The sequence below is a fragment of the Lytechinus variegatus genome, chromosome 14, assembly GCF_018143015.1.
Source record: "Lytechinus variegatus isolate NC3 chromosome 14, Lvar_3.0, whole genome shotgun sequence".
NCBI lineage: Eukaryota > Metazoa > Echinodermata > Echinoidea > Temnopleuroida > Toxopneustidae > Lytechinus > Lytechinus variegatus.
The window spans coordinates 7516733-7542983 of NC_054753.1; the positions used below are offsets into that span (position 1 = coordinate 7516733).

Genomic DNA, 26251 nt, shown 5'->3' on the forward strand with positions numbered 1-26251 from the left:
GCGTAAAATATGTGCAGATCATGATGCGCACAAACTTCCAGCGACCGATTGCTCTGGGCCTGACCAGATGTTGATGGCGGTGTGAAAGCACGTCCGATCGCAGCGACCGTTCCTTGAAGTGAATTTTTGAAAGCATAATTTCAGTAAACCCTTGCTAACAAGGTGTATAATCCCCCTACTTGAGTCTGTGTACCCCAGTGTGTAGGCCTAACTGTCTTATGCCCCCATTGTGATTGTCTAGCACCTATTTCATTTTATCTATCCTATTGTCTGTGGTGCAGAGGTAATCTCAAGGAGTATAGTCTGTCTGTCCCTTTGTCCAAAGATTGGAATTCTTGCATGTTATGTAACAACCCTTTGTATGGGTTGCAAAGCCAAAGCCATTTGACTGGGTTGGCCAACAGTTTTCCTTGAAACCATTAGTCTTTTCTGAAGACTTTCATGCATAGTATTGACAGGCAGGCCTGCATGCACTGCACCTTTCCTGTTTATAGTCATCATTCCCGTTTCTTATGTGGAAGGAGTTTCTACTTTGATTGAGAATAAAAAGATAATGAAAGCACAACCCCTGTGAGGTTGATGATCCTGATAGGCATATAGCAGGGTTGTATAATCATAGTCTGCTAAGCAAACCCTTCACTCAAATAATGGGTCTGAATGTGCAGCCTACTCATGCCTTCTGTAATGGTGCCCTCTCACCAGAAAATTTTGTATGTGCTAGTCTTTGCTTGGAGACCCACTTGTTGATCAAAGTTTCAATCAGGGTTTGTGCCTGCAGACTAGTGTTAACAAGGGGGTAAGCACCCCTTACATAATCAAAATGACAACTAATCTTGCATTTAATTATTTTTGCTTGTCAAATTCTGTAATGGTCAATCATTTTTTTGCCAACAAGAACCCAAATTACCCCCACCCATTTGACTTTTAGCTTTCATATTTTCTTGTTATTTGAGATTGGCATTCAATATATTCTCAATATAACATATGAGGAGTTTCGTAACATTCAATTTTCAATTATGTTTTAAACGAACCGGACCACTGCCTCATGTATCTCCATGCTGGGCGAACTATCAATTTTTCTCCTGATAGATCTAAATTTAGATTGATCTCCAGAACCATTACATAACAATCAATATAAAAAATACCAATCCTGACCTTAATCTGAAATCTAGTTAGTTGGTAAGCCATGCTTAAAAGCCAAGACTACCAATGAACAATAGAGTTGCCCTGTGTTTATCTGTCTCTTCCATACCTCTCTTCATAATAAACCCCTGGACCATTGGCCCTATCAGAGTCCAGTCAATAAAAGAATGGCCCATTCAGTAGGGGCCCTGGTGTAACTAGTGGATTACACCATTGACTGGTTTTAATCTCCCAGTCAAAAGAGATGGGGTTCTATTGACTAGGAGTGAGGGAGGGGGATAGTACAGATTACTGCAGATACAAATAGGTATACGGGGAAATTATAGGCCTAAGCCCTCTACAGAAGACTGGGGAAATTATATGCTAGGCCCTTCCGTGACCATGGGCCTCCCTGTTAGACATTGTGTAGTGGTATATTAACCAAAGTTAACTGGGCATTGTGACCTGCAGCTATATCTATATAGGGAGGGAGGGATGGGTACAAATATATACAGAGGTTTGAGCCCTTGTCATTGGACTTTCACATTGCTTGATTAAAGGTCGGTCGAAGACTTAAATAATCGCATCTGAATGACACGTCTGTAAAAACTTGATTACACACAATAATGTTTTGCTACAAGGGAATGTGTGTTGTAGATTCTTATCAACAGGCCACCTGTCTATAGTGGCCACAGCGACCTGGTTAGAGAAGCATGATAGTTGCTTTTGAAATACCAGCACATATTGTAGGGTCTATGCATATCAATTCACACTGAAAACATGGGCCCAACATCTATCCCTGATGCAGTTTCTGCAGGCATATTCAGAATAAAAACCCATTATTCCCAAGACCTTAGTCAAATCATTTGTGTATTTAAAAGCATATTGTGTTTGGCTATCAGTCTCTGTTTACTGATAAGTGGCTGTATTGTGGGATAGGGACACACCTCCTTTTCTAGTGTGTTTGCACAGTAGGGCATCATGGCTAAGGTTGATTACATAATAATACCCCCTTCATAATTAAAAAATAAGAAGATTGTAAAAGATATTAAGTTATTGCCTCAGTGGCTGATATTGATAATCCATTTTAATTGTGTAAGTTTTCCAATTTGGGTTCTGCATCATTGAGCTTACCGAAGAGTGATTGTTCGTGCACTTGATTCTCACAATAGATTGTATATTGAGGTCAATTTGATCATTGCTGAGCTTTGTGTAAAGTGGTCTTGGTTTGAAATGTTTCTGTAGTTTGCATTCACAATTTTAAAGTAAAGTTTTATTTTTTAATTAACCTCTTTTCAAAAAGCCAACACTTCACTTTTCAGATATGTTCATGATCAATCAAAGTTTGTGTTGTATTCCATGAATTCAGTTTTGTTCTTGAACAGTATATATTTACTGTATATTTGTTCTTGTACAGTCATATATTTACTGTACATGTATATATATATCCAGTCAAGACAGTATAAGGTAGCAACAAACTACACTGCCACCACCTTCCATTACCATCTATTTCGACCACTACTACTTTGAGAACAGCATTTATAATCTTTACCACCCTGCAACTGCTGCAACACAACTATTTTCATGACTTAACTCTGGGAGGACAACATGCTTTTTGTAGGCCTATATGTAGAGTCGCAAACCACTTCTTTTTTTTCAATGTGATTTGGGCATTATCTTTGCTTTTATTTCTATTTGATCTTTAGATATCCAGACACTGATCAAAGTTCATTTGGAAATGCTCATAGATAAGCATGGGCAGAGAGAATTCCATATCTTCTATTCTATACCTTTCCATTGGCTGTCTACGGCATGATTGATTTTGGACAACAATGCTCGCTGTCAACAAAGTAAAGATGTGACGGCAAGATTGCACGTCACATTGCAAACAAACCAAATGGCCAACTACCCAGTACCCACCCCTTTTATCCAGAACTATGACGTTGGTGTCAGAGTATGTGTAGTGAAAAAGACCCCCCTTCCACTGGTATTTCAATTTTGATAATTTTATTGGCATATTGCCAGATGGTCTTGCTAATTTGATTAAATAAATAATTTTTGTGCAAAGTGTTTTTTGAGTCCTTGCCCTAAGTGCCACAGTCACATCAACACAATCCGACTTCACAGCGATCAGTGCTGTGAGGTTATTTTAGTGGCGTACTATTGGAAAATTTTGAGTTGATCTTTATATATGTGTGACTGTACACAGGATGTTGATCTCTGCTGCAAACTTGCACGAGAGCACACCATGAGGAGCTTCACATTCAACAGATGTGGTACAACGTATGATTTTCCAGCCTATTAAAGGCTGAAGCATAACAGAGTCGAGCCCATGAGATGCCATTTTCTCTTCTCAATCACATGTAATAAACCCATGTATTAAATTAACATAGATGCATGGTGTCTGTGATGCATTCATCTATGTTTACGTCCAGTGGCTTTTCATAACTTGACGATTGAGCGACCATTGAAGAAAGTAAAGCAGACTTGTGGCATTGTGCACCTGAACCCTTTATTGGATTCCTGTCTTGTGTTTTTGTTGGATGCATCTTGTCATTAGGGCCGTCTGCACCATCCGAGTTTTCAAATTAGCGCGCTATTTCTGATCCGGCAAATTATCCCGATCTGAAAAATCTCGAGATTGTTTGTAATGCAGACGCAATTATCGCGCTAGTTCGTAGGATTAATCTCGAGATTGCAATCCCAAGTCAACTCGGGTTTATTTGCAAAATAGCGCGCTATTTACGAATTATCGCGCTAATTCGTAGGTGCAGACGCACTCGGGTTTGGACTCGGGTTAATTTATTCATGACCTTCACTCCATAATGCAATTCGCGTTCCATTTCCGCCTTGGTAAAAACATAAACAGCGATTATACCGAACGCATGCGAAAGTCAACTTTATCATAGCGTTCATCAATTCCCCAATCAGCAACGATGGTGCCAAGCCCCCCGTGAATGGATTTTGGGAGAGACCAGACCGATGGGGGAGGCGCTCATTATCTGACGATGGTCATAGTCAATAACAATACTGACAGCATTGTCGTCTTATTCCTTCGCAAAATGTGAGCAAATAGCATTTCTTTCCTCCCCCCTCTCTCTCTCTCTCCCCCTCTGTCGTTGCCTCGGAGTCCGCCATCATATTAAACGAAGAATACTTCACTCGCTTATAATTATAGCGCGGCTGAGCTGAGATTGTTGCATAACAACGGTCGAATTCGGCGAAAGAGTACATGTACTTGATTGCATATCGCGGGAAGTTATTCAAAAGCGCGGGCCGTTGAAACTCCAAGATCGAAAGTGCGCATGCTCGGAATATCGGCTTGTTGCCTCGCTCGAGCAAGAATCGCTCTTCGTGCGATGGTGGAGACGGGGTTTCTTGAATCTCGAGATTAATCGCGAAGAGGGCTGATCGGGCTAAAATCTCGAGATTGAGCAAACTCGGGATGGTGCAGTACCGTCTCCTAGAGAAAAGTGGTTCTCTTTTGTTCACCCTGCCAACTTTTCAATCCTTTTGATCTAGTGCATTGTCTGCTGATAAAGTCTTTGAAAACAGACTCCTTTTGAAGATCACTGTTTATGATGAATTCAGTACCATCTTGAATGTGAAGAAATATGACTCGGTGGTGTATCCATGTATTTATTTAGGGAGTGGGGGGGTGTTCTACTTTTTTACTTTCTTTTGAATTGAGTTGTGTGATGATCTTATAATGTAGGCCTACACTGTATGCACATGTATTTCTTCGGCATCCCTGAATTCTATTTTTCTCAAACATGACCTTGAATAGCCGACATAGGCCTAGTCATTGAGCACTTTTAGAAATGCACGTCGACATAGTCAACTGGTACGAGATGACATCATTTTTTAGCGTTCCATATGCCTCAGGTCCTCACACACGTCCACTATCAGAATCGAGAACCTCGCCACATCCATTTTGCGGTTCTCCTAAATCATAGTCGACGTGCACGTGAGTGACGTCATTTAACCGCTCAAGCTCAGCATGAAGTACAACATTTCCCTTTTAAAACACAGTTTTCAGTGACTTTTTCACAAAATTAATGTAAGTTGTACGATGCATTATGTTTATCATATTTGAAATTGCTTTCTGATCTCCAAAATTTATATCGATATATATCCTAACTCGCGTAAAAAGGAATCAAAGCAAGTGAAAGGGCAAGTGTGCACAAGTTGCACCTTCGCATCACCCGACCGGGTTGCCAGGCGATGGTACGCCCAGATCTTCCGGGGCGGGCAGCGTGTCATGACCCGCTGGTTATTGCGCTGTTTCAAATGGACGTACGTACACGTACAAGTCGAGTGAAATCTAAAGTCATCCGATCTGTAGTGAACGAGGGCAGACGACGACGTTGACTCGAGCGATCAGAGGACTGCTACGACGTTCTCGTTCACTACTCCTAAAAGTCTCTATTGATTGGAATCATGAAGGATAGAATAATTTCCAGGTTATATTATAGGACATATGGACAGGTGTTTTGGTAAACACATTTTTTTTCTTCATTACACTAAAACCACCAAAGGGTCTGCGCCTTTTTAAACTACATGTATGTCAATTCAAGGATGACCCCCCAGTGGGTCAGCATCTTTCTATTGTCCAGTTTGTCTCACACTTGACCATCCAACCAATGAGAACACTAAGAAGTGTAGGAGTGGTTGATTATCATGGCTAGACAAGTTAATTACAAGAACAGAGAATAAAGGCCTATATGGCTGTAGTAAGCTTGAGTGCAAATTCCCCCTCTATTGTTATTGGTTTTCCAATTATATCAGGTGTATTCATCATGATTCAAAAGTAGTAAAGGTATGCAAAACTTAGCATGGGGGGGGGGTGCTCAGAAGAGATGGCAAACTTGAAATTTGGAGTAGGAATTGGGGAAAGTATCATGGATAAAAAAAAAGATGTAGGGCAGCTAGGTCCTACCTCTTTCTTTACCTTCACTGTTTCCATATAGGGCCTAGTGGAAAATAGCAAGGGCTCTGTCAACATTCAAAGTCATAATCACTTTTCAAATATGTTGGCATACAAGCCTACATGTATTTCCTACAGATTGAATTTGAAACATACATTTTGATATCCAAATATTTTGTCACCATATGTATAAACTTTGGTGACACGAAGATCTGGAGAAAAATGATTGGACCCAAATAAAAAATGCAAGTAATTTCACAACGAGATATTTGGACCTCTTCCATAATCTACCAAATTTCTCCTTTTAGTAGATAAACATTAATTGAAAGTAGACCTGTATGCTACGCATACCTACCAGGTGAGCATTGTAGGACTATGTGTCCATTGAACTAGCTACGTATAATATGCCTATGCGCTCAACGCCATGCCAGTACTATCCACCTTCTAATATGTTGATGGAAAAGCTGATATTACTGTCACTGGCTGCATAGCAAGAAATCCAATTGTACTCATGTCTGTGAGTGACTGCCTATGAACCCGTCCCTGTTTATCAATATGGAAAGGCCAGATGGATGTATTGACATTTAAAGGGCTGACTGTGGTTTGCCCTGCATTAGAGTCGTGCCAACCGAGTCGAGAATGCTTCACGTTATAATTGAGAGGCTATCGTCAAGTTAGTGCGGTGATGTTGACGGTTGTCTCGGATGCAAACAATTGTATCTGATTGATTCGCTTCTGTAAAAACTTGATCACAGAAAGGCATGCACGATGAAGTATCGTCTGGCTCCTCTTCTGTTAAATGCAAAATCACAGCCTCAGCATGAAAAAGCTTTCACTTAAAACTTCCATGTATGATATTTCAAAGGGCAGTACCATCCCTTTAAACTCCCAACTGGTATTCCCTTGACCTGGTTTAAACATGGCAGTGACCATGCAATTGGTCAGTTTACACAAAGTCTGTCTCCTACAGTCCAATGGGGCGGTTCAGGTGTCGGGTTTCACGCTGGAATCGATGTTGTTGACCTATATTTTCTGCCATCGGTCAGCTGTCTCGCCCAAGAAAGAATGGACCGAAATATGAATATTTGTCATCGCTGTTCCTGTTGATAATTCTATTGATCTCATCTCTTAGCCACTAAGGTGAATTATGTGTTTGTTTGTCTGTCTGTCTATCTATCATCTCTCACCTTCTTTCTATCTTGTTTTTATTTACATTTCTTTTTTCCTCTCCATCTTTATGTGCCTTCTTCATCCGTCTCTTTTTGTGGAGGGGGGGGATGCCTGCACTTCTGTCTCTTGATGTCGATTTCACATCATACCAAGGGTGTATTTCTCTGTAACAAACCTTGCCTCATGCCCCTTACCCCCCCCTTTCATGAATTATATCCACCTCTCCATAAACTAAAGTGAACCATTATGGGTATTGATTATCTCTTGACATTGACTTAATAATATGATGATTTGTTTTGGCTATTAAGGACAAAGTCTAACTCGGGTCCAGCTAGTATTGTTTTCCTCATAACACGAAACCTGCATTGTTTCAGGTGTACAATACATGTAGGCCTACATTTCCTGGTATGATATCAGTACACGATCATTTTCATAATTAAATCAACTGCTGTGTGGCAGCTTATGCCATATTTGGTGAAGTTGATTACAGTGTATTTTATTTGAAAAGAAATGTTTTCAGCAATATGAAATTAACACAATGAGAATTCATTGTGCCATAAAGAACAAACTAATAGGCCCTACCACATTTTTCCAACCACTCTCATGATCACACTTGCCACGCCCGCTTTAAGCACCCTCATTTTTCTCCTAGATATAGATCAGATTATAACATGAAATTCTCGAGAAGCTTCGCTATCGATGAGAGGTGTCATTATGATCACGCGACCCGCGTCCATTTGTAGGTCGTTTCCCGTGATACAGATCTCGACCGGTTATCTCAATGACCCACATGTATACAAACGGAGACCGCAATGTCTACCGCTTCCAATGTCTGCAGTCTAGACAATGTTGTTACGACAGAGGGAGTATGTTCCCTTGCGCTACTTGCCGACCAGATGTGCTGCCTGCTCGGGCTGACATACTGCATGTATTAGTCTAGTTTTTGGTACCAGTTTATCATATCCTGTTGGGATAAGATATATTCTCCTATGTGCCTGTGTGCAATCAGAATTTTAACCACCAGTCTGCTATCCTCTCCCATTTTCACCGCCTCCTTCCCCTGGTCACCGATATATCTTCTTTTTTTTTAAATCTTAACTTTGTTTTATCTCATTTTTTTAATCTTTTACATTACAGGTCTATCTATTTCAAATATAGGCCTGATGAACTATGTTCCATCCCATATGGTTATCCATTTCAATATTCTGAATCATAAGAAAATTTGGTGGAAGGAAGTATAGTCTTATGGATGGGGATCAAAGTGAAATATGACTCTTTGCTATCATGTAAGAATATCTCTGATTGATGAAAAAATATTTATTACGTGCTAACTGAAATACTACTTCCTTCGCACTTGTTTAAATGTATCCACTCACGCAAAAGATTTGGTTAAGATGCATATTTGGTAAGATAGAAATAAAAGATAAAAGATGTACTTCCCTAGATACAGTACCTATGTACAGAGACAGGTTCTATTTAATCACAGAGTTCAATGAAATACAAATTGGATCACCCTTACCCCCCCTCCCCTTTTGGCTAAATGCCAATGTTATCAGATCTATATCAGTACAAATATGAACATGCCAAAGAGCCCAGGTACCCCTGTTGTTTACTGTGCTGAATTGGGCAATCCATCTGTAGAGAGCCTCCCTTGAGATTTTATGATGGACAAAAAAAATGAAGATATTAATTTCTCATTCTGGCAAATCGCGATTCCCTTGCTTCCCTCTCCCTTTTCTTGAATTGTGTGTAGGCAGTGATGACTGCAGTAGGTTGTGCGGTTTATTTTCTTTTGGTCCAACGTCAATACGTCCAATTGCCAACTCGTCTACTATCATTTGGTCTACCATCAGTTTGTCCAGTATCCACATGGTCTAATTGCCTTTTCGTCCACTCACCATTTGGTCTAATAACCAGTTGGTCCAATAGTGTTGATTGGGCGAAATGAATGAAAATAAAGGAATATTTGACCAACTGGTTATGAGACAAAATGGTCATAGACGAAATTGTTGATTAGGTGATGATTGGACCAAATGGTTGTTAGAGAAAATGTTGATACACAGAATGGCATTGGACTAAAATGAAGGTAGACTATGTGGTGATTGGATGAGTTGGCAGTAGACAAATTGGCAATTTACTGTTTGTGCTGCTAGGAAGTGATGGGAGAGCAGGGGCTTGATGCATAATTTTCAAACTCCCATTACATGATGGTTTCATTCAACTTTTGAAATGATATGGCTTGAATTATAATGAACTTCTTCCTGGTTTATGTTGATCAGGCATTTCTCAAACTTTTCAATAGCTGAACCAGCTGAAATATATTAATGTTTTGATATTTTACCTGTGTACTCTCCCTCTGTGCCCGGGGGGGGGGGCACTTACATTGACGAGTGGATACCATGCGCGACCAAAAAAACACGTAAAAAGGATGTCCTTTTCACGATAGGGCACGTTACGTGATAAGGGTGTCAAAAACACAAATATGAAAAAAGGGTATCTATTTCGCTAGGAAAATTACGTGTTTAGGGTCGAATTTGCGGGGATGATAAAACAAAATTGAAATGTTTTATAATGGATGTCCTTTTTGCCCCAACACTACGTGTTTAGAGTCCAATTTGCGCGAGGTGTAGAAGGTGGGGTCATACTAAATATTACGTGTTTAGGGTCGAATTTGCGGGGATGATAAAACAAAATTGAAATGTTTTATAATGGATGTCCTTTTTGCCCCAACACTACGTGTTTAGAGTCCAATTTGCGCGAGGTGTAGAAGGTGGGGTCATACTAAACCAAATAAGGTAAAGCCGACGACCGAACTTGTACTTGTTTAGGGGTTCATTTCAGGGAATATTTACCAAGAGTATCGTTTTGTTTCCAATACTTGTTAAGGGTAGGGTTTCACACGCCAATACTTGTTAAGGGGTGCATTTTCAGAATATGGAAATTACGTGTTTAGGGTGCTTTTCGAGACCCCATGGTCGCACATGGTATCCACTCGTGAATGGAAGTGGCCCCCCCCCCACCTCTGTGCCAAATCTTCTGTTTGGAATAAGGATTACGGCATAGAAGTCTTTTGCTTTCCATTGAGTATTGCAATGTGCTTTGTATAATTCAACTTATGAACACGTACACCGGTTGCCCTTCCTTTAACTTTGAACATGTTCAAATGTTTCAAAATGTTCTGCTTGAATTCTTAGGATATGACAGGCATCGCAACTGCTAGATATTATCATGGGACATATATGATACAGCAGTGTACAAGAAAACCACAGCAGGGTTTTTTCCCCACCTCAATTTTCCTTATTCTTTTGGGCCATGATCTTTGCCATAAAGTTCCTCAGAAGCACATCCAACATTCCTGGGTTTCTTGGATGTATTTTTGGGTTGTGTTTTTTCTGGATTCTGTTGGAAGGTTGAAAGTCACTGTGCCAGGGTTCATGGGGAGACATGTGACACCAGTTGGCTGATCCTTCAACCAAACACCCCCCCTTCTGCAGCATGATGCATGCTACATTGTTGCTGTTCCGTTTTCACTGGTTGTCATCGAGAATTAATCACAATATGCTATCCAATATAAAAAAAATACCTACATATTTTAGTAATTCAGTAAATTCACTAAGTAGACCTCATGATGATTGTGGAAATCGCTTTCCAAGTTGAACAAATCATGAACAAAATTTGTTTTACTTCATAAAAGGAGTCTGTGGCTGTGGAAGAGGCAAATGCATTTTCGGTTATGACTGTTGAATGAAGTAACTAGGGGGTCTTTATTTCCTCTTGCTCTAATATTTCACCAACTATTCCTATCTCCATGGGCCATTTTCCCTTTGCTCACAGGCTTTTAAGACGCCACTCAGTGGTTTCAAATCGCCTCGATCATAAGAATCCCTGTTAAATTACAAGAACTTTTTTAGGCTAAAAATACCCATTAATTCATTCCTGCATTTACACCGCCCCGAAACATACCCTTCGGGATAAGTTCCTGAAGGTACAAGCATGCGCAGTGTATGGTCTGATAAGCAGGCAAGGCGCGAGATTCAAAATCACTAGCCCAGCAGCCACCCACTACACCTCCGCCCAACGACACGCTGGGCTAAAAGTTCACGTAAATTGCTTTCACATTGCCAAAATATCTGCAACCTTGGGAAAATCCCTGCGACAGTTCTCACTAGGTGGTTTCAGACCGCCTCGAAGTTCGTCAGTTCCAGGTATTCTCTGATCGGGAAATTTACCCCGATCAGAAAATAGCAGGTATTTTGGTAATATGAAAGCAAACTACGCGTAATCTCCCCGAAAGAAAATACCCGCTAAATAGTAGGTACTTGGCGAAATTACGAGAACTTTCGCGGGGATTTTTCCAAGGTCGCAGGTATTTTGGCGATGTGAAAGCAAATTACGGGAACTTTTAGCCCAGCGTGTCGTTGGGCGTCGTTTGGCGCGGGAGCTGTGGGTGGCTGCTGGGCTAGTGATTTTGAATCTCGCGCCTTGCCTGCTTATTAGACCATACTATGCGCATGCTCGTAACTTCAGGAAGTTATCCCGAAGGGTATGTTTCGGGGCGGTGTGAATGCAGGAATAATTAATGGGTATTTTTTAGCCGAAAACAGTTCCCGTAATTTAACAGGGATTCTTGTGATCGAGGCGGTTTGAAACCACCTATAGTTTTGCCAAGTACCTACTCTTTAGCGGGTATTTTCTTTCGGGGAAATTATGCGTAGTTTGCTTTCATATTACCAAATTACCTGGTATTTTCTGATCGGGGTGAATTTCCTGATCAGAGAATACCTGAACTGACGAACTTCGAGGCTGTCTGAAACCACCTATTGAATCTCAGCCAGGCAGAAAATAGGAAGCTATTGTAAGCCAGTTTGATGGTAGGGTCTATTAAAGACTAGATGACCCCCATGTAGGTGAGGGTTTAGAAAGGCATCATTGAACATGACCTACTGTGAATGAAAAAAAATGATTTGGCATAATGTTAAAGAAATTCTATTACTTGCAGCCGCTTGTTTATAAGAACTTTCACTACCTCTAGTTTGAGGCCTATATAGTCTTCTCTGTTGGTTGGCTTCATGGGGTCGAAGATCAGACGTGAAAGTATGCAGCATCTGAATCGGTAGAGAATTACTGCCAGCAATCCCAGCATGCATCTCTACATAGTCTTCTGTCCAAGATAAAATAAAAATCTGCATAGGCCCATGTCATTGCAAAAATTATTGGCCTATTTTCCAAGTCTTGTTTTTTTTTTTTGGGGGGGGGACATGCTGTAAGTACTTCTGATACGTCTGTTAAGGAAGTCCACATCACATCTTTCGTGTATTGTACGTTATCCACGCATCTTTATGATATTTCATCATGCTTGCGTGCATGGAGTGTCAAATAAGTTGTATGGTCATTGTTTGCATGTGAATTTATTATGGTTGATGGAGCGAATGCTTTGCCTTGTGCCAGTGATGGAAATTGCAAGTAGAGATATTACGCTTTCCATCAATGCTGATCCTTCATTATTCATTAGCATTGGCATCCACAGAGAGTGAGAGGTAGAAAGAGACCGTGAGAGAGAGCTGGAGAAAGAAAGAGAGAGAGAGGGAGAAACAGAGGGAGGAGGAAAGCAGGTCAGGTTATAGGCATGCTATACTATGAGGTAATGGATGTGGCATATTGGAGAGTCAGAATGAATCAATAAGGTGCGATCAATTGATCAAGAGTGTTGCATTTTAAAATGTGAATGGAGAACAGAGCTTGGGTGGGTGTTTACATCAAATGGGTTTTGCTCTCGCAGCATGTTGAAATTCAAAAAGTGTACAGATAATCGTAGAGATAATTGAGATCGATGATTGTTCACGAGAACGGCATTTCACAATCACAGGTATAGATCTAAGATTAATGAAAATGCGGAAGGGATGGGAAGCAATTAAGAGCATGACAATTTTGAATCCTTGTTAGTATACATGTAGGCCGAAATTTTGAAGAAAATAGACCCTTTTCTAAGCTCTACAGTTTTATGATTAAAAATTTGTTGCTCCTATTTGTTACTTTGCTGTAGGAAGACGATTCTGAGGGTTATGTCATTGAAAGCCATTTTATAGGGGAGGGGGAGGGAGAATGAAAGCTAAAAAGCTTTTGTGTCACTTGCAGTTTTAAAACATAATGAATACTGTTTCTTTATGCCTGCTTTGCGCCTGCATTGCCTGCATGTAAATGACACAAATCTGTGTAGTACTATAGTTTGCACTTGCATGAATGTTGAATCCAGGTACCTTCTCCCACCCCTAACAGGAAGTTCATTGGGGTGCAGGTGACCTGGGAATGACCTTCGATCCCCTCAGCAAGAAATTGAAAGTGGCATGGTGGGAGCCCCATTGGGAGGAGGGGGGAAAATGGGGAGGGTTGCAAACATTCTTGGTGAATAGGACATTAAAGCGGAAACTGATACTAGGCAGACACTGTGTATTTCTTGATCTAGTGGAGTAGGCCTACTCTCTTGACTACGGTGGTACTAGGCCTTGGCCTCTCTATGGTTCAAAACCCACCTATCAAATGAGTTCCTTTCAAGGTAAAGTGAATGAGAGAAACAGGAGATGAAGGGGTAGAGAGATGAAGAAAGATGAAGAATCTTAAGTGTGAAAGAAACACATGAGGTAAAGGGTTGGAGAAAGAAGAGAGATGAAGAATCTTTAGTGTGAAAGAAACACATGAGGTAAAGGGTTGGAGAATGAAGAAAGAATGAATGTAAGGGAAATGGAGATTAATAGGTAGAGAAAAGAAGGAAGATGAGGAGTAAGATAGAATATGTGAGAAATTGTAGCGAGTAGCGATTGAAGAGAAATAAAATGAGTGAGGAAGTTGGGAAGAAAGAACCTGTAGTTAAAGAGGAAGGAAGAAAAGGAGAGTCACTGTGAAGGATATGAAGAAAGATTGAGATAAAAGCTATGAAGGTATCAGGCAACAAAGAGAGAAGGGGGGGGGGGGGTAAAGGTGAAGGCAGAGGCTTCAAAGGTTCACAAGTGTCCAAAGTTTACTGGGAAAGGGTCAATGTTTATCCTGGCTGACTGTCCCTGGAGGGTCATCAGAACCTGATACCAGGGTCAAGTGAGGGCAATACCCAAACTTTATATATCAGTGGTCAATGGAAAGGTCACATGAGGTCAAGCACTGGTGAACGGCTCTGGAAGGTTACTGGTCAGATGCAGAGAACCTGCTGTTTTGCAATCAATTATTTGGTAGAACATTGACTTTGAATTGTGGTTGTATACCCTGATTGTTGGCAGGGTGAGGGCACAGTGGCTTTATAGAAATTTGTTTGAAAGTTGGTCTTCCATTACAGAAATAAAAAAAGAGGGATTGTGCTTGATTTTTGTAGATGAAATATGGGTAGAAAAAGAGGTGTTTTTTGTAAATACTACGTGAGATGCTCCAATACCTTGTTCTGGGATTCATTCATCAAGGAATCATCAGCAGTAATTCTTGATTAGAAAAACTTGTTCCTTTGGTAGAATGTTTAATTTAAAGTTTTGTTTTACGTAAACATGCTCAAGACTGGTGTGGATCTACATGTATATGTCTGAACTTTATTCATTGTTCCATTTCCAGGCCTGTATCTTGAAAATTATCTCCCAAGACTATATTTGCATCGGAGATTCCATGTTGGCAGCTGCATTAACCCATTTTTTTCTCGTTCAGATAGGCATGGGACTGAAGATATTGCAGCATTCAGAATTGTAGTTTTTAATCATTCAAGGATTATCTGTGGCATTTAGAACCTGTCACTGATACCTTACATTTTCTGATACTCTATAGCCTTCTTATCCTGAAAGTTACAGGGGATAAATGAAGATGTGAGGATCGCATTGAGAGGAGACTTCTACTAGAGCTTATAATTTTTCAGAAATTATTCAAAGACAATTCATTTTCAAATATAGGAAATACACATTTATTGACATTCTTTTTCTCTTCTGCAGATTGTTTTTTAGGGTGAAAAGGATGGGATGGAAAAATACATGGCTTCAAAAAGTTCGTGTTATGAGTTTGACGTTCTACTTCTGAACAGCATGTTTATGATAATGTTGTTTCTGAAATGCCGATTGAACCATGTACACGTATATGCCGAGGACTTCCTATAGATCGAGACGTCGTAGCAATTTATAGCCGTTGCTCAGTATCAGGTTATTTTGCTTAGGTAATCTTTGTACATGTTGACATGCAGGGCTTGTTGGTTGGGCATGCCAAGCACAGCCAGGTCCACGTAGTACAGTGTACATGCTGGTATGTAGTGTTTGGAGATGATGTCTTCATGATGTTTTGTTCCAGGTTTCTTTTGGGCTTCTGTTGGTGTTGTTCTTGTGCCAAAAAGACCCCTGGATAGCTGCTTCACACACGTATGTTCATCACCCATAGGTTATGTATCAACCCAGTGGAGTTCGCCATTAAAGGCCTTTGCACAGTTTCAACGTTGGTGTCGTGATACTTTTTAATAAAGAAAATGTGTGTCGTACCCATGACAACATGTATTGTTGCTGGAATTTCCAGGAATTTAAAATGGATATGGTGTGATCAAACTATGAAAATTTATAACCCATATGTCAATGGTCATATCAAGACTTTAGTTCAGAATATCGTGCACAAATAAAGGCAGATCAGCCTAATTTCATATCATTGTCTAATACGTAATAGATCGGGTGTGGGGGTGGGGGTAAAAATTTCAACATTCTATTCTACCAAGTTCTCAATTTTTTTGATTCTTTCTTTCTATAGTATGTCATTTTGTTGTTATTTCTTTGTATATTTCTGTTGAGTTTGACAACTCTCCGGTTTTTTTTTAATGTGTAAGCTAGATGAATAGTCAGTGGATCTTGGGGCATATGGCAATTGAAATCACGTATGTCAAGTGGCGTTATCATCTGATCGGGGGGGGGGGGGGGGGGGGTGAGAGCAATATAAAAGTATCGAGCTGCAATAAAAAAAAATGTCCCCCCCCCCTCCATAAAGAGCTGTTAGTAGACGGGGATATATAAATCGTGTGTGAAGGGGGTGGCGGTCAAAGCAATATATTGAGTTAAAAATTCAACAAAAATATTTAAGGGTACCACCAAAGAGCGAGCTTTTTTTCCAAGTATTTGTCCTAAAATTTAAATATTCTGGGCAATGTTTGTGATCCTCAATGTGTATCCACCAACTAAATAATTACCGCCAGCGCGAAGCGCGAACAGACAATTTATCTTATCAAAAAGGGATTAAAATATTTGATATTCCGATCTGTAAAAGGGACAATTTAGGCTCTGTATTTCAAGCACTTTGTGGGAAAATTGTTATAGGTGGATATGGATCACAGTTTGAAATAAGCTGATATGTTTCAATATATTCCTTTGAGCTTTGACATATAGCACCCGGACATCCTTAGAACATTATGTCATCAAATGAAAATGATGACTATGTTCATATTTCTCTTCCAAAGCGCGAAATAGAACTTGTCAATATTCCATTTTTAAAAATGACATAGTAATTATTAAATTGACATCTTATCTAGTAATGTAATAAGCCTAATGAGCCCGTGAAAATCTTTTAGTATTATGGCTTGAAAACTGGACATTAAAAACACTTTTGCAATTATGATGCGCGACTTAATATATAAGAGGAAAGGATTAAGACAAAGTAATTTTACAGCTACAACTGTAGTAAAGTATATTCATTTGCGAAAAAAAGGTAATTCTTTTTTTATCTTAAAACCGTTCCGGTGATATTCATAATGTAGTTTATATTCAAAGAAGTAAATTGTGTCAGGAACTCGTTGGCTGCAGTAAATAAATAGTTTGTATCATATCCAATTTTAGTCGAAGTGCCGGAATCGAGCTCTTTGGTATTAACACCGCTTGAAAAAACCAATTATGTACATTGAAGACTAAACGCTGACTAAACAAAAGAAAAATATAAACTGATTGAAATTGCCATGCATTGCATACAATGACATACATGCAGTATTTTGTTTCTTTTACACAAAGAAAACTCAGACTATGCAGAAGCGGATCTAGAGGGGGGGGGGGTTGCAACCCCCCCCCCCAAAAAAAAAAAAAAAATCCGCGGACCATTTTTTAATTTAATTTTATTCTATTTCTATGTATTCATTTAACCTCTATACCAAAAATAGTGGAGTTTTAGATGCAAGAAAACGCCATTTTTTCACACAGATTTTCAAAAAATTTCTCTCCTGTGGGAGGGAGGGACACCCCCCTCCCACAGCCTCTCCCTCGCTCGGTCCGCTCGCTTGGACTCGGTCGCTTCGCTCCCTCGCATACCACCCCAACCCCCCTTTATAAAAAGCTGGATCCGCCCCTGCTATGACACCCATCATGATTTTTGCTTACAATATGATTATATTTACATCACAATTTAGATGATTATAGACACCCCACGCACACATATGCGCTATGTATACAGTCCAATGTGAGTATGTTACATAATGCAATCTTGACTTAAATTTGCCTTTTAGTAATTCAGGAAAGAAATAATAATTCTCGAAAATGAAATCATTCATGTGTCAGGTTTATTCCGAGCATTTTCGAAAATCGTTTAGCCATCAATTTTCACAGATTAAGTGACAAAATTAAGCATTAAAGTGCAAAGTGATCATTACAAGGGAAAAGGTACGTAGAAAATATGACCTTACACCAGTATGGGACTAGATATCCGTCCCCGCAGACACGGCGATCAGCCAGTGTGCGCACGCTAAAATTTATCATTCTGCGGCTCGCGTGCTAGGAAATAACTGGATTTTTCTCTCAATTACGAAACTCATTGTGGAAAAGGTTATCCCCATGCATTGATATACTCGTAAAATTTAGCGTCATGTATCATTTACACACAAAAAATAGAATATAACCCTTCTTTTGGAGAACTATTAGTAAGTTGTTCGAATCTAACTATTTTCTTTTGAAAATATAAAAAAAAATTACCTGATTTCAAATGCCTGTCTTTTCCTTAAAAAAACTGGAGCACAAAATCCACTGCCGTTATCATTTATGAAAAATTCTAAAAAATGTACTAAGATGCTTTTAAAGAAAATGAAAATTTAAGGGGATTCGAAAATAAGGATTTTTCAATGTTATATCAAATTTCTGTTATATTTTCATCAATTTTGGGATTGCATCGAAATGACTGATAATTCGAAGTCTACCCACACAGTGCTTGTAAATTTGGTATATGTTGGTAAACTGATAGTTAACGTAAATGATAAACATTCATAGCCTCACTAATATTTAACGATTCCACTGTTTTTATGATTTTAATGTCGCAGACATTTTAGAGAGTGAAAAAAGGGATGCTCACGAACGTCTCTAACTATACGGCTAAGCGAGAAGAACCTTTCAATGGCGCGCTCCACTGATTTGAGGCCGTGAACATACGTGCACAGACCTTGGACTGGTGAAGACAACAAAGCAACAAAATGATGGCATATGGTTGTTTCACTCACCTCTCTCTCGCTTCGAATGCTCCATAGATTTCTATAGCATACCTTTCGGCTTGGTTCTGCCAATTTCTTCTTTGTTTAAAGGTGCATTGCTGTTGCTGTATTGGCTGAAAGCATGAACTGTGCCATGGTGACTTTTTTGTAATAAGTAGGACCTACTTGCATGGATGTACTATCTCCCTTGTAAAGGTGTTCAGGATTTCAAGGAGAATTTGAAAATTTTCTTTCAGAGATGCCTCCCTATCTTAGACTCCAGTCATACAAATCAAGCACCCCAGACTAATCAGGATCGAGTTTCATATTAAAGGTCAAGTCCACCTCAGAAAAATGTTGATTTGAATCAACAGAGAAAAATCAGACAAGCACAATGCTGAAGATTTCATCAAAATTGGATGTAAAATAAGAAAGTTATGCCATTTCAAATTTTCGCTTATTTTTAACAAAATAGTTATATGAACGAGCCAGTTACATCCAAATGAGAGAGTTGATGATGTCACTCACTATTTCTTTTGTTTTTTATTGTTTGAATTATACAATATTTCAATTTTTTACGAATTTGACGATTAGGACCTCCTTGCCTGAAGCACAAAATGTTGAAATAATGGAATTACACGTGTTCAGGGAGGAATGAAACTTCATTTCACATGACAATGACGAGAAAATCAAAATATCTCATATATCAAACAATAGAAAACGAAAGAAATAGTGAGTGAATGACATCATCGACTCTCTCATTTGGATATAGCTGGCTTGTTCATATAACTGTTTTTGTGAAATGAAGCGAAACTTTGAAATGTCATAACTTTCTTATTTTACATCCGATTTTGATGAAATTTTCAGTGTTATGCTTGTTAATTTTTCTCTTATTATTCAAATCAAGGTTTTGTTGGGGTGGACTTGTCCTTTAAAGACTTGTTATGATAACAAATGCACAATTTCTCTAACAATTTTACTATCAGCCAGTCAGATTACTTTTATCTGTTATTGTGGATTTGTTATCATAAACAAGTTTTATAATACAGACTCTAAAGTTCAGAATGCTATTTTCGATGGTTTTCTGTGGATTTTGAGTCAGGTTTTCATTGTTATGACTGTAGCATAGACTGCAGGTTTACAGTCCTTTATGTTGAAATCTATGTATGGTTGTGGGCTGAATGTTGATTGGAACAATGTAGTTTGGTTACCTGCTTTTGAACCATGACTGGTCATGTGTATGAATGCTTTAAGGTCTTTTAAAATTGCCCCTTTTATAAAAATTATTTATCATTTTAAGTATCCAGTTTTAACTTGTACGCTTGGTAGAATCTTGAACATAGTATGACCTTGATTATACTGCATCTAATCCTCCACTTTATTATACACTCACAAGAAAAAAATAAAGGCTGTAATTCATGATCATATGCTGGCATGAACCTGAGCCATATACCGTGATGGTTTCAGCATTTGAAATCACTGAGAAAGAAATCTTACATCAAATTTATTTTGAGGACAAGTGGCAGAACAGTTGCCTGAAGTATAGGACAGTGCCACGAGGTACCAGGAGATACAATGAACAGTTAGTAAACATGTGACGAATGTAGGACGAGGTTACATTATCATCAACAGTCCATATGTGCTTCAAGGACATTGACTGCTTCATATTTTATAGGTTTGCGCAACAGATGAATATAGAATTAACTTTTTGTGCATCAATATGCTTCTGCAAACTTCTATTGCTCAAAGTATCAAGTTAATTAAAACATGTACAACGTCCTTGCCAGCTAGAAGCACATTTTTTTCGTATTTTTGTTAATAGAATTACTGAGGAACAAAATATGGCCAAATCCAACTTCTTTCAGCCTTGTGACAAGTTTTTTTTTGATTCGATGCACATGCAAATTAAAATAATTCTTGTGTCCCCTATCAACTCTTATGAATACAAATGAAGATGGGGAAAAAAGAGAAGAAAATCTGAAAAGAAATGAGAGATAAAAGGATTTTTTTGGAAACCCAACAGGCGAATTTTACCCAGGGTCGTTCGGCAGCGGCGCTGTGCCTTTTATTTGTTCATCCTTTATTATTGTTGGTGGGTTGGAGTCTGATGGTTGGCAGTGTTCCATCTTTTTTGCGGCCATCAACCCATGGTTTTGCAAGACTATCTGTTTACCTTTATGTGTTCCTGGCACTTGTGGTTGTGCATGTGTACATATAGATAGCAGTGTATGAATTTTCCTGCTTCATACTGTGTAGTAGTCGAGAGTTCTACCGCCAGTGTGTACAAACAACTACTTGCCAAGATGGTTTGTTTGTATACAAGAGATAGATATGTTATGATATCTGACTATCTGTTGTTTATTTTTCTTTGTGTATCTGATGTCATAATGATCAGATTATTGTTGGTAAAAGGGAAAAATAGGCACAGGGAATCAATTCTGTTGCTTGTGATAAACAAAAGGGCCGTCTGCACCATCCCGGGTTTTCAAATTAGCGCGCTATTTCTGATCTGGCAAATTATCCCGATCTGAACAATCTCGAGATTATTTGCAATGCAGACGCAATTATCACGCTATTTCGTAGGATTAATCTCGAGATTGCAATTCCAAGTCAACTTGGGATTATTTACAAAATAGCGCGCTATTTCATAAATTATCGCGCTAATTCGTAGGTGCAGACGCACTCGGGATTATTTATACACGGCAATGCATCGATGCCTCACTCGAGCAGGAATCGCTCTTCTTGCGATGGTGGAGACAGGGTTTCTTGAATCTCGAGATTAATCGCGAAGAGGGCCGATCGGGCTTAAATCTTGAGATTGAGCAAACTCGGGATGGTGCAGCACCGCCTTTAGAGATTATTTTTTGAAAAGATTGCCCAGCATTTGTTACCTTTTTACGCAAATGCCATTTCAAGTTTGTTTCACATTATAGTCCACTTTTGTGAAACCCAGAATAGATGATGTCCCAGCAAGATAAAGATACATTTGACTTGTAACATGCACAGTATCAACTGAAATTGTGATTTACTTCTTGTGTTATATTATTTGAAAAGAGGCTTTCTGGATACCCCCAGCAGAATATAGGCCTATTCATCAACCATCTAAAGGCCACAGTATTTACATCCTGAAAAGTTGCCTTTCCTTTGTGAATTACATTTTTTACCTCAAAATAGATATGCTCCACGACTTCTCTGATTACTCTTTTTGGCATCGGATACAAAAGCAAGTAACCGGTAGGCCTATTTGAATGAATAGTGCTATGGAATGTATACATGTACACACAATGTGGGTTTGTAGTCTCTCGTGGCATGGTCATTCGGTCGTGGACCACGTGGGTAAATGGCAATGGCGGCCACTTGAGAAAGCAGGTCACTTAGTGAACCTATAGCACACACACAACCACTTTACCAGGTCCTAATTATTTTTGAAGGTAAGAGAAGGTGAAGCTGAGGGGAAAATGGGGGAGTATTTTTAGCATTTCCTCACAGTAAAGGTGCTTCCATATTGACTTGATCACAAATGCCTTTATAAACTAAAGAAAAACACCTAAAAACAGTTTGAAGGGTATTCACTTGCATGTATTTTGACTTGATTAAAATCTTTCACACTCCAAATCTCCCTGAAAGTGTGATGGTGTAGGTGGTGCCGCCGTGCCAGTGGTAGTGGTAATGGTGGTGGCGGTGGCGATGATGATGGTGGTTGTGTTGATGATGATGATGATGATGATGGTGGTGATGGTGATTTTGGGGATGATGATGATTGTGATGGTGTGATGGAGGCGGTGGTGATAGCAGAGCAATTAATGATGATTTAATTGTGTTCATACTGTGGATGGTATTGATGATGAGGAGGACAGTGGTAACGATGCTTAAGAGGGTGATGATCACGTTGATGGTTATGATGATTGGTAATCCATTCATATAAGGTAATTTCATCAAAGAAAACAAAGGATTCGATAATCAAAGAATGCTTGTAATAATGATATAGCTTTTGAAACAAACATATAAAAATACATCATTCATTCCGAGAACACATTACATGAGAAGCCTCAATTTAGTGAATTGAAATAAAATGCATTCCTGTTGAATACATCAGCTATCTTTATCAATCAAACCTGTTTATTTCTCTTCTACAGCAGGGGCTTGATGAGAATGGGAACGCCAAGAGACACAAAGGAGAAGGGGAGGAGGATGACGAGATGGGCAAAGATGCGATCATCACGTCGTCGTGGCCGGGATCATTCCAGAGACCATCCGCTTTCCGTCCCTGGTCACCGAGCATCCTCAACAAAGAGGGTGCCGGCAAGATGGGCCTGCTTCCTGACCATGGCACAGTTCTCGTCAGAGACAGGTAAGGACATACATGTAGCTATCAAGATTCTCGACTAGAATAATCAAGCCATAATGACAGAGGGCCCTTTTTGTCTTTGATATTGTCCAGCCAAGTCTGCATTACTGGTATACACTTGTACCAAAGAAACCAAATTCAAAATGATTAATGGTACATCATTAGAAAATATGTTAAATCTTTTGTCGACCATATGAGTCTTTCGACCGTTCATGTAGCTAATACCTTTTGCCAGTCTGGAGTGGATTATCACTCATTGTCCGAGGAAATGAAAATTCTCCAATCCCCTTCCCAGAAAAGGCTTGGAGAACTCTCTCCATTCCCCCCCCCCCCCCCTCAATAACTACCATAAATGAATGATAATGCATTAAACACACTTTCACCAAGAAATCACCAAAAGTGAATCGAACAATTTTGAAACATTGCCATCCTGCTAAAGACATTCTCTTTTCCACTCCCCACCCCATTTAAAAAAAAGATCAAATGATGGGAGCATCATATCCTTTTCTCTGTGCTTTTGTGATAGTTCTATCTGATACGAAAATATTGTTCAAGTCTAAGCAGGATGTCTGGCAGTTACTTTCATGTTTGTGGTGAGGTTTGGTGGTTAGACCTCGGGGTCAGCGAACAGGACATTGCAAAATCTCTGTGGATCACCACTGCCTGGACAATGTGATAGCAACGTAGGATGCCGGAAAGGGAGGAAATAGTAATATTTGATATTTGAATGGTATTCACCAGAACAGTCACCATGAAGGAACTTCATCCAGCTTTAATAAAACAATTGTAACGTAATCTCTGCATGCAGATCTCTGCGACAAGCATTGGAAGTCCAAACTTTGGGCATGGTTTTCGATCTGCACTAAACTGGAGTATCATTTACAGGGGAAACAAGTTGTTTCTCACACTTTCTAAGCGATGAGGAAATGGAAAGTTATGTACATGTAGGTCTCTACATTCATACATGTGTGTGAATTTCAAGAAGCCTGCTATGGCCTGTTTATTGTGCATGAGCAATAATAATAATAATAAAAATTTATAGCACTGATATGGCGTCAAGCCTGATAAGCTTGTACCAGGAAAATAATTCCTTTTTCATAGCAAATGGTTACATCTTCTGCACTGTCTGCTGTGCAAATGCATTACATAACTTTCTGTTATACTGAATGATGATTAGATCAACGTCTTCTGCTACTTGTAGTATTATAATCAAGAGAGAAGTCGATAAGTTATGGAGTAAAACTATGAAGTTTCAAAATATATCTTTTTTAATTTTTGTTTCATCATATATTGATATCATTGGTTTTAGTTGTATTTGAAATATAATGTAGGATACATTCAAATGAAGACTGGACAATATTTGTCTCTCATTGTTTATTTTCAGGATAGTAAGACATAAACATGATTTTTTTGTTGTTAATGATTCATTTAAGTTGCTGGTGGCCATAGTTGTTTGCCTGCAATCTCTGTAACAGAATTAAGTTGAAGCTGAAGACTGCAAACCTATCAGAGTAGTGTGCAACAATGAATAGGGTGTGCGAAAGAAACATGAAACGAAAAAGAAAGAAAAGTTAAAAAAGAAACTGTGTACCTAAATTGACGAAGAATTTTACCAAAAAATAAGATGAATAAGCATGATGTTTTCCATGCAAGTTGAAAATGCTTTGTTACTGCTTTGACCCTCAAGGTCAAGAAGAAGCATTTGTGTTCACTGAGGAAGCAGGAAGAGGAAGCTGCGTGGTTTAAGGAATAGAGCATTGTGGGAATGATATTGATCTTCATAAGAACAATGGGTGTGATGAAAGCTATCTACAAATGGTGTCACAAGGTTCTAGATTCTGTCGCTATTGAATTGATGTGATATTACGCTGTTCATGTCAAAAAGCATAGATGTAGGGCAATGTCATTATTGCATAGTAGATTTTCTTGTGCAAACACCAAGCATGAAATACGCACACACACAGAGACATGATTGGATTTTTCGGTGTCTAATTAGTTAAGATTTTGTGAATGTACATTTAGACAAAATGGGATTTGTGTATGCAAGCATTGTTTAGTGAAACTGTAGCTGAGGCATTTAAAAAAAATTAAATTAGTGTAAATGAACCTTATTTACAACTGTTTTTGTTTCCTTGTCTTTCTCTTCAGCCGTGGGATGCCAACCTACCTCAGCATGGGACCACCAGTCCTCCTCAATCCAGAGAGAGTGGTGCCCCACACTGCAGCTTCCAAGTAAGTAGTGCCTACATGTATGGAAACCAAAGAAAGGGTCACCATTCATTATTTATTCATCCATCTATCCATTGATAGATCCATTCGTCCATCCACATTATAGGAGGTATTCACAATGTCTGCAAGCTGTGGTAGTAGTAGATGAAGCAAATTTTAAAGATGCTTGATGCACTGGAATGTATTTGATTTTGTCAATTTGAGTAAATAATATTAAAATTTTGAATTGATGTTGATTATTTCTTGCATCCAATCAATCAATCTTGTACATGTTCAAGTTTTGAGACTTAACAAATTCATTTCTTTTCCGGGTTTCTTTTTAGATTTGACAGCCAGTTTGCACCTAATGTTGCCTTGGCGCCACCCTTGAAACTATCGCCATCGTCCAAAGAATCCATGTCGCCAGATGGAGAGAAAGAAAGGGACATAAAATGCGGTAAGAATGAAGCTTGGTTGCAGGAACAGTTGCAATCAAATGCAAATTGATTTTTCAACTAAACAGAAGCGTGTATCCTTGTCTCGCGATTTATTCTCTGAGTTGCCTTTAAACATTTCGCTTCTGCAACTGGCCCCATGTTGGTAGAACTGTGAATGATATAGTAGTATTGATGTGAAGAAGGGGTTTTGAAAAGTGTAAGGTAAGGGAATAAGAGGGGAACGAAACTAGCAGAAAAAACATGTTAAGGGCAAAGGAGGAAGACTGGTTTTCGAAGGAGGTATGGGCGAGGGAGTGGGAGTTATAAGAGAGACTGAATGGGGGAGGGTAGATGTGGGAGGAAGGAAAGAAAATGTACAGCTTCAAAGGGGAATGGGTGTACAGAGAAAAGATGGATTTTAAAAGAGAGTTGGAATGGAGGTGGGTTGATAATGAAATAATACGAAAAGTGTGATTGGTTGGACAAAAGGATAGCAAAAAAAAACCCTATGAAAAACAACCTCGTAAGGATTAGTGGAGAATGTTGAGCAGAGGACTGTAGAAGTTGAGGGGAGGTATTAGGGAGAGAAGTGAAGAAAGAGAGGG

At 39.2% G+C, this 26251-nt stretch overlaps 1 protein-coding gene across 1 annotated transcript in view; it reads left to right on the forward strand.

Annotated features, from left to right (window-relative positions):
* Positions 1 to 2866: 2866 nt before the first annotated feature.
* LOC121427827 (ski oncogene-like) overlaps positions 2867 to 26251 on the forward strand; it is a 28006-nt gene continuing 4621 nt past the window's right edge. The window contains exons 1-4 of the mRNA XM_041624393.1: positions 2867 to 3109; positions 22790 to 23004; positions 25150 to 25233; positions 25554 to 25666. Of these exons, the coding sequence (XP_041480327.1) occupies positions 3020 to 3109; positions 22790 to 23004; positions 25150 to 25233; positions 25554 to 25666 (502 nt within the window). The 5' untranslated portion in view covers positions 2867 to 3019. The remainder of the gene's footprint in view (positions 3110 to 22789; positions 23005 to 25149; positions 25234 to 25553; positions 25667 to 26251) is intronic.